Source organism: Malania oleifera, chromosome 3 (assembly GCF_029873635.1).
Source record: "Malania oleifera isolate guangnan ecotype guangnan chromosome 3, ASM2987363v1, whole genome shotgun sequence".
NCBI classification, from domain to species: Eukaryota; Viridiplantae; Streptophyta; class Magnoliopsida; order Santalales; family Ximeniaceae; genus Malania; species Malania oleifera.
This window is the reverse complement of record NC_080419.1, coordinates 7,234,421-7,243,312: the sequence shown is the minus strand read 5'-3', so window position 1 is coordinate 7,243,312 and position 8,892 is coordinate 7,234,421. Positions and strand designations below refer to the sequence as shown.

The 8,892-nt window shown below is 38.3% G+C and overlaps 1 protein-coding gene across 1 annotated transcript; it reads left to right on the top strand.

Annotated features, from left to right (window-relative positions):
* The first annotated feature begins 4,740 nt into the window (after nt 1–4,740).
* LOC131152387 (serine/threonine receptor-like kinase NFP) lies at nt 4,741–8,685 on the top strand. Its single transcript, XM_058104240.1, has 2 exons — nt 4,741–5,929; nt 7,692–8,685. The coding sequence occupies exons 1-2, from the start codon at nt 4,796–4,798 to the stop codon at nt 8,430–8,432; spliced, it is 1,875 nt and encodes a 624-aa protein (XP_057960223.1). The 5' UTR covers nt 4,741–4,795; the 3' UTR covers nt 8,433–8,685.
* Nucleotides 8,686–8,892: the final 207 nt, after the last annotated feature.

Below are 8,892 nucleotides of genomic sequence, written 5' to 3'. Positions count from 1 at the left end.
TACAACAAAATAGTATATAATTATAATATGTTAACATTTTAAATTAATGCTTTCTAATTAACATTTTCATTTATAATTTTTAAAATTTTATATTAAAAAACTAGTAAATGATTATTATAACATTTTAATTGACATTATAAATTATAAAGGCAATGCCTAGGCAATTAACACATATCACTTATACATATAATTTTGTTTTGCATAGGTCTTTTTTCTTTCCCGAGTGCGAATCTAAATGACAGGAAGCTCAAACAGTACTCCGATGACGGTATTGTTATATATAGGGGGGAACATTATAACTAGAGACACTGGTGTTAGTTATAGTAGTCCGCCAGTTCGACTTATTCGAATTGCCCATAGGTGTAAATTACATAAATTATATACGAAGATATACACAAATATTGGCATATTGATTCAGATCAATATGCATTGCAGGTGACCGCAAGATACCTTATGCGAGGGTATAATGATACAGTCATCCATGAGGTTGTTCCCGTAATTGACGATTACGGTCTGCGCATTGTGTTGGATGCACATTGCGTAGGTATGACATATTTAACTGTGCAGTTATATGCCGAAACGATTCCTCACATGGGTGTCATCGCTGATAGGCAGACGGGAACATATGTCGAGCATGTGGTCAAAGTAAAAGAAGACACTCAATAGACACATCCTTATGATATGACTGCGAATGAAGGTATTAAACCATACACAAGTGAGGATGTTTGTGGGATGCCTGTTGTGGATTTGAACGAATGTCCGGGATCGTCGTTTGAGCCGCAGACGTACGAAAGACCTATTCTTGACACGGATGATCATGGTGTTTGTGAAGAAGGTCCAGCAGAACGTTCAGGATCGTTGTTCACTATTGCGAACAATGCGTTAGACGAAGGGATGAACATCATGAATGATGTTAATTTACAAGATGACACATACAAGCAGGAAACTAGTGAAGGGATGAACGAGTTCCCTCATGATGTCGACCCACCCTCCCGTGAAATGAATGATACCACGTACGATGCCCAGTTCATGGACGAACCTTCTATGTACGGTGTAATTGACGCAGATGCTGCAGATTTTTCACATGATGAAGAACTTCCTATATGAGTAACTCGTTGGGATGAATCGTCTGAGTTGAGTAAAGGGATGCTATTCGGGTCGAAAGATCAGTTGATAGCGGTCATGCGAATATACCACGCTCGAACGCACCATGACTTCTATGTCGTGTAGTCTACCCCACTGTTATGGGTTGTTAGGTGTAAGAACTCTGATTACGGTTGGAGAATGCGTGCAATGTATCGGACGAAACACCGATTATTCGAAATCACCCCATACGGTGGTCCGCACACGTTTTTGAACAAACTTCTCTCATAGGACCATAACCGAATCACGTCGTCCCTCTTTGTTAGGGAGATCGTGAATATGATTAGGGGTGATGCGTCAACATCAATCGCTACATTGAAAGAGTTCATAGATCGTCGTTTCGGTTATTCGATTTCGTATAAGAAGGTCTGGTTGGGCAAACAGAAGACAATTGCCCAAGTATTCGGCGAGATATCTTATCAAACTTTGCCTAAGTGGATGGAAGCGATGTGCGCGTACAATCCTGATACTGTTGTAAAGTGGAGGTGGACTCCTCTTCCAGGTAGCGAGCACACTGTAACATTCGTGTCTGTATTTTGGGCGTTCACAACATCTATTCAGGGTTTTCATCACTGCCCTCTTATTATGTGTGTGGATGAGACACACTTGTACGGTAAGTATAAGGGTAAACTCCTAATTGCCACGTGCTCGGATGCAAATAGACAAATATTTTCCCTTACATTTTCTATTGATCAAGAGGAAAGTCTGAACACATGGAATTGGTTTCTATGTTGTCTTTGTACTATTACTGATAGGGATGACATTTGCCTCATATCAGATCGGCATGCATAAATTCTCATTTCAGTGTAGCGCAATCCCGATTGGCAACCACCACGTGCCCACTATTGATTCTACCTTCGACACGTGGTTAACAACTTTAGCACCAAAGTGCACAGTGTCGATCTTAAGCGTAGGACCGAGCGAGCGGTAAGGGAGCATTAAGTAAGAAAATTTAATATGTAGATGGAGAGAATATTCGATGAGGGTGGGGAACCTGCGAAGTTGTTTTTTGATCAAATCCCTCCTCATATGTGGACTCAGCGCCACGACCGTGGCAGAAGGTATGGGAACATGATGACTAACCTCGTGGAATGTTTCAACGCCGTCCTAAAGGGCGCATGTAGCCTCCCAATCACAATCCTTGTGCAACTGACATTTTATTGTGTTGCACATTATTTCAACAGCCAACAGGAGGCTGCTCGTAATACAATATCGGGAGGAAATGCATTCACTCCTCATATATTGCTAGTGATGGAAAAAAAAAAAGTTAAAGGCGACCGGACACTGAGTCACGACTTTCAACCGGTCTAGGGGTACTTTTAGCATCACGACCGTGTAGTTGGGACCCCATAAAAGAAATAACGTCCAAACTTTAAGCATTCAGGATAGGTGCAAATGCTCATGTGGGAAGTGGCAAGCGTTACACTTTTTCCATGCCCCCACCTTCTCACTGCATGTGCAGAGACACGACTGAATGTTATGTAGTACGTTGAGTCATGTTGGAGCACTGCTGAACACTATGCCCCATCTAACTCTGCCCGCCACCCCATCGATGTCATTTTTATTGGACGACCTTTTCGATGGGGAGGAGGTCGATGCACCCTCTATATCACCTCGTTCTCGTCCAAAGACATCATATTAGTTCTCACCACATGCACTTCGCATGGATGGTGATTACGCAGTACCTCTTGGCGGAGATGATCCCACATCTAGGACGACGGAACAGGACACCTGATGCAGATGACCAGCAGGAAGAGGGCAGACGCAGATGACAGCCACCACGACCCCGGAAACGACCTCGCTGCGGCACCGAGTAGTTTAGCATTAGTTTTATTTCATTTCATTTGTATGTATATCATTGATTATTTTTATTTCATTTGTATAGTATTGATTATTTTTATTTCATTTGTATATCATTGATTATTTTCATTTCATTTGTATAGCATTTGATTATTTTCATTTCATTTGTGTAGTCATGTGTCTTGTGCACACTTCATTCTCTTGAACTTGGTCTTTGAGTTTATTTATTTATTTTTTCTGTCTACTTAGTTGTTTGTTTGTTTTTGTGTGACTAGTTTTTATTTTTGTCAAATAAAAAAATTTGTTTGGCAGGATATTTGACTTACCAACTACCGTACAAATTAATGGATTTCAAAATTAACTCAAGTGAATATAAAAATCAAATTAAATTGAGATGAATAAAATATCTTTTATTTAACTAAATAGTGAAAGATTAAACCTATGCTCCAAAGAATTAAATACTGCCGAATATAAAAAATGACACATAACAATTATATATATGTTGTAACATGCAAAGTGCAGAAGCCTTAACCCAAAATGACAATGGATAGAAAATTTTTGTTATTTTAAGTTTGAATGGTATCGCAACATCTAGAAGCGTGTGAAATTGCTAGAGGTCATAATAATAACTTTGATTTCATAGAGTCAGTACCAACCTATTATTATCCTAAGTGTATTTAGATCATTTAATTACTACTTGTTGATTGGTTTGTCGACTAATTATAAATCCGGTTTTAATTTATCTCGACAATATAAAACAAATAATAATGTTAGCTTTTTATGAGTTTATGACAAATAATAGATAAAAAAAATAATAGGAGTATGAGCTATATATATATATATATATATATATATATATATATATATTAGATCGAGTGAAGTATGATTTTTAAGGATTTTACCCACTCAGATAAGTCGAAATAATTTTTTTTTCATTTTTATTTAACTAGGGGCCAATTTTTAAGTAAGTAAAATTAGATTCGTAAATATTTATCAATATCTTCTAATTTTTTTTTAAATATTTGTAATTATCAAGTACTTTTGATTAATACTCCAATTTTATGATAATAGTTTGTAATTATGAATAAATAATTCTAAAAATTTAAATTTTATAAACTAAATAGGAATATTTTAAAATTTTAACTCCTTGAGATTTAAATAATTTATGCTCTAATGAAAAGAACTTTTTACAAAAAATACTTATTTAGAAAAATATTTATCTAAAAATAATTTTATCTATTATAAGTATTTTTAGTATATTTATTTTTAAAAAATACTTATTTTTTTGATTTTTTTTCAAATAATTACTAATTCATTTGTCGAAAAAATTGAGTACATTCAAAAGCCTTCCTTGAAAAATATTTTATAATTTTTTTATAATTATAAATTAAAACACATTTTGCATTATTAACTTCGAATTAAAATATATATATTTTAATTAGTTATAAAATATTTTTAATTTTATATATATATATATATATATATATATATGCTAGATTTAATTGGATAAGAAGCAAATCTCGCCGTTTGGCCCAACGAGATTTGCTCTACCATGCGTCACCACTAGTAGCGCTGGACCTTTAAATCTCGTAGCTTTATGTTGCGAGATTATGAGCATTAGTTTGGAAATTTTTTTTCCAAATAAAGTATTATTTAATATTTTATTTTATTTTAATAATAAAACGGAAAAACTCGGCTCAATTGACTCCAATCTTGACAAAATGAAAATGTTTCACCTTTCCCCTTTCATTTTTTATGCATGTATATATATATTGAGCAAACTCACTTGAACATTTCGACAAACACATTTGGGACCTGTTGAGAAGCATCAGACGAACCAATCTCAAAGAAAATGAGAGCCAAAGCCATCTCCATATCCCCTCTGCTGCTCTTTTTCTTCTTCCTTCTTCAGCAGTCGCGAGCCCAGCAAACAAACACGACCGGCTACGCCTGCCCGGCGAACCAGTCCACTTACCCATGCCAAACCTACGCCTTCTACCGGGCCACCGCCCCCAACTTCCTCAACCTCGCCGCCATCGGCGATCTCTTCGGCGTCAGCCGCCTCATGATAGCCGAACCCAGCAACATATCCTTAGCAAACACCACACTCCTCCCCGGCCAACCCCTCTTCGTTCCCCTCACCTGTTCCTGTAACGCCGTCTCCAACGCCACCGAAACCATCTCCTACGCCAACATCTCCTACACAATCAATCCGGACGACACCTTCTACCTGGTCTCCACCTTCTCCTTCCTCAACCTCACCACGTACCAGTCCGTCGAGGTCGTCAACCCCACCCTCGTCCCCACCAATCTCACCATCGGCGTCGATGTCATCTTCCCCGTTTTCTGCAAGTGCCCCAATCAGACCCAGTTGCAGAATCGAAACAATTACCTCATCTCCTACGTCTACCAGCCCTCCGACAATTTGTCTTCCGTCGCTTCCCGGTTCGGAACAGAGGCACAGTCAATTGTCGACGTTAACGGAGCAAGCAGCATACAACCCTATCAGACAATCTTCGTTCCGGTGAATCAGCTTCCTGAGCTAACGCAGCCGATTGTTGCCCCTTCTGTGCCGTCCAGAAGGGTGGAGCGGAAAGGGGTGATTGTGGGATTGGCGGTGGGGTTGGGGATTTGTGGGATTTTGATGATTTTGATTGTGGGTTTTTGGGCGTACAGAGAGGTTTTGTTGAAGAAGAGGAGGGAAACGGAGAGGGAAGAAGAAGAAAGGCAGAGGCAGAAGCAGATGTCAGTGGGTGGGGGAGGGAAGGGGGTGAAGGTGGAGGATGTGAATTTGATGGTGGATGTTTCGGAGTGCTTGGACAAGTACAAAGTTTACAAGGTAGAGGAACTGAAAGAAGCCACCAATGGGTTTGATCAGAGATGCTTGATTCAAGGGTCTGTGTACAAAGGATACATCAATGGAGAGGCCTATGCGATCAAGAAGATGAAGTGGAACGCCCGCGAGGAACTGAAGATCCTACAGAAGGTAAATGATCATTTTTCATTTTCCACGGCACAAGCTACACAAAATGATGCCGTTTTGAGCTAACCAAACGGTGTCGTTTTACGCAATAACACCTGACACGATAACTACGTTTTCAATTTTACTGGTTAGGGTACCCTATAAAGGGTAAAATTAGTTAATACACCTTAGGAAAATATTTTACTCAGACTTTTTTTATGGCATGACTCATAATATTTAATGTCTATATTTAATTGAATGAAATATTTAAAAATTTTTATTCTGATATATATACATAACAGAATTATATTAGTTTAATTAGTATATTAATCAACCTGATGAGTCTGAATGGGACGACACTGGTCCTTTGCCCCTGTTATGAAATTATAGCTGCAAATATTTAACTATTTAGTATGAGAAATTAATGAACCGGTGGAGTGATTTTCCGAGGATTAGATTTTGAAATTTCTTGATTAAATTAATATCCCATGTGCATATCATATTATTATTATGAACTCGCATTCAAAAGTGTTGTCACGGGGACTCAATTTTCCATTATCATGTGCAAAATATTATAAAATATAGTCAATGGTCTATTTAATTATACATACAATATTTAATTCTTTTTGGTCAACATGTAGATGATTGTTTATTGTGAGTTGCACAATTATTTTTCCGACTAGCTCTTTGTTTAATTGTCTAATTCGATATCTAAAGGTGAGGATAAGAGCAGATTAAGTCAGGTTAGGTTAAATAAGAAAAGGAGAAGGCAAATACTAACATTAGAATATTAAAATATTTAGACTATTCCTTATTTTATTTATCATGATCATCTTATTTTCGTTAAGTTGTTTTTTGACCATTATTTTACTTAATTATTCTCTAAAGACCAGATGTTGGCATAGTGTATATGTTTTATGCTCTCAAATTTACGAAAATAATGGCAAAATTATGTGTGTGAGCATAATTCAGGTTTAACTGAAATTAACCGATCGAGTCTGGTCGGTTTGGTTCGGTTCCAGATTTGAATAATTTCGGGTATTCGATTTTCGGTTTGGGTGTGGGAAATTTTTTATTCGATTAACCGAATTACCCGAAGTACTAATTAATTAATAATTAAATATAAATTAGTAATATTAATATGTGATATATGTTAAATTTTAAATGTTTAATCTTAAAATATCCCTTTTATCAATAAACCCTTTTAGTAATTAAGTTAGAATTGGTAAATTAGAAACAAAATTTGTAATCATATTTTATTTTAATAATTAATTTTAAATTTATTCGATCAAATTCGGTTAACCAAATTATCCTAAAAGTTGGTTTGGTCGGGTACAGTTCGATTATAACAACTAATTGGGTCAGTTCGATTAGGGATTAGTATTAATCAAAAAATCCAATTAATTAATAGAATTTGACCGAACCGACGGCTTGCAGACCCTGTGTGTATATATATAGTAGGAGAATAGTGAACTTAATTATAAGTGGTTTTTATAAAATATTATTAGTTTACTAAATTACTCAATAATTAAAAAATTTATTTTAACTTGAATAAAAAGATCCAGAGTACTTCAGCAACCGTTTCACCTTGTATCTTTATTTTAATTAAATTAAACTGTGAGTGTTTTTTGTACATAATGAAATTCAGTGTATGCATCGCACATGCCTACACCCTTTTGTTCTGATTAGATTTGTTAATTTGAACAAAATTCTAATTAATTAACTAGTCCTTGGAGGATGTCTGTCTGAATGATATTTTCTGCAATTAATGTGAATTAACATGAAGGTTAACCACGGGAATCTGGTGAAGCTGGAGGGCTTCTGCATCGACCCAGAGGACGCAAACTGCTACCTGGTCTATGAGAACGTGGAGAACGGCTCTCTCCACTCATGGCTTCACGACCCCCAATCCCAGAACCAAAAGCTCAGCTGGAAAACCCGCCTGCGTGTCGCCATCGACGTCGCCAACGGCCTCCAGTACATCCACGAGCACACCCGCCCCCGCGTCGTCCACAAAGACATCAAAGCCAGCAACATCCTCCTCGACTCCACCATGCGCGCCAAGATCGCCAACTTCGGCCTCGCCAAGTCCGGCTGCAACGCCATCACCATGCACATCGTCGGCACCCAGGGCTACATCGCCCCGGAGTACCTCGCCGACGGCGTCGTATCCACCAAGATGGACGTCTTCTCCTTCGGGGTGGTCCTGCTGGAGCTCATGTCCGGCAGGGAGGCCGTCGACGACGAGGGGAGGGCGCTGTGGGTCGACGCCCCCAAGGTTCTGGAAGGGAAGGAGGAGGAGAAGGTGGCGAGGGTGAGGCAGTGGATGGATAGGGCTCTGGTGAAGGACTCGTGCCCCATGGAGAGCATGATGAATGTGATGGCGGTCGCGGTGGCGTGCGTGCACAGGGACCCGGCGCGGCGGCCGAGCATGGTGGACATTGTGTATGCGCTGTGCAAGAGCGACGACTACTTCTGTGATGTTTCGGAAGATGGGCTGTCTGGCACTCCCATACTGGCTAGGTAAATTATATAGGAAGAAAATTTTGGTTCATCCAAATGATCGGTGATCTCGGATCACTCATTTCTCGTATGTGGGTGTGGGAGAATACATAATTTACGCTTTGCAACAAGAGTAGTGATTTAAAAAAACACTCTTCGTGATTCGAGGGAGTCCAGAAGTTTATTGTGAATTGGACTTGATTCTGAACTCATGTGTCAACTTGCTTGACTCGGTACAAATTTGAGTAGTGGTATTTAATCGCCCATGCTTTTGAATATGTCAGCTTGTTATAATTTTTGTGGTGGAACAAGAAGAGTGATCCGGACCGTTCCGATTGTTTTAAACTTTTTTCATAAATTGGGTTCCAGTTGGTTTGGAAGCCAGCAACTTGATTGTTGTTTGCAGAAAAACAAAAGCAATAATCAAAAATAAAAGATTTACGTGATTCAACAATTTGTTTACATCCACAGGTATAGTAACTATG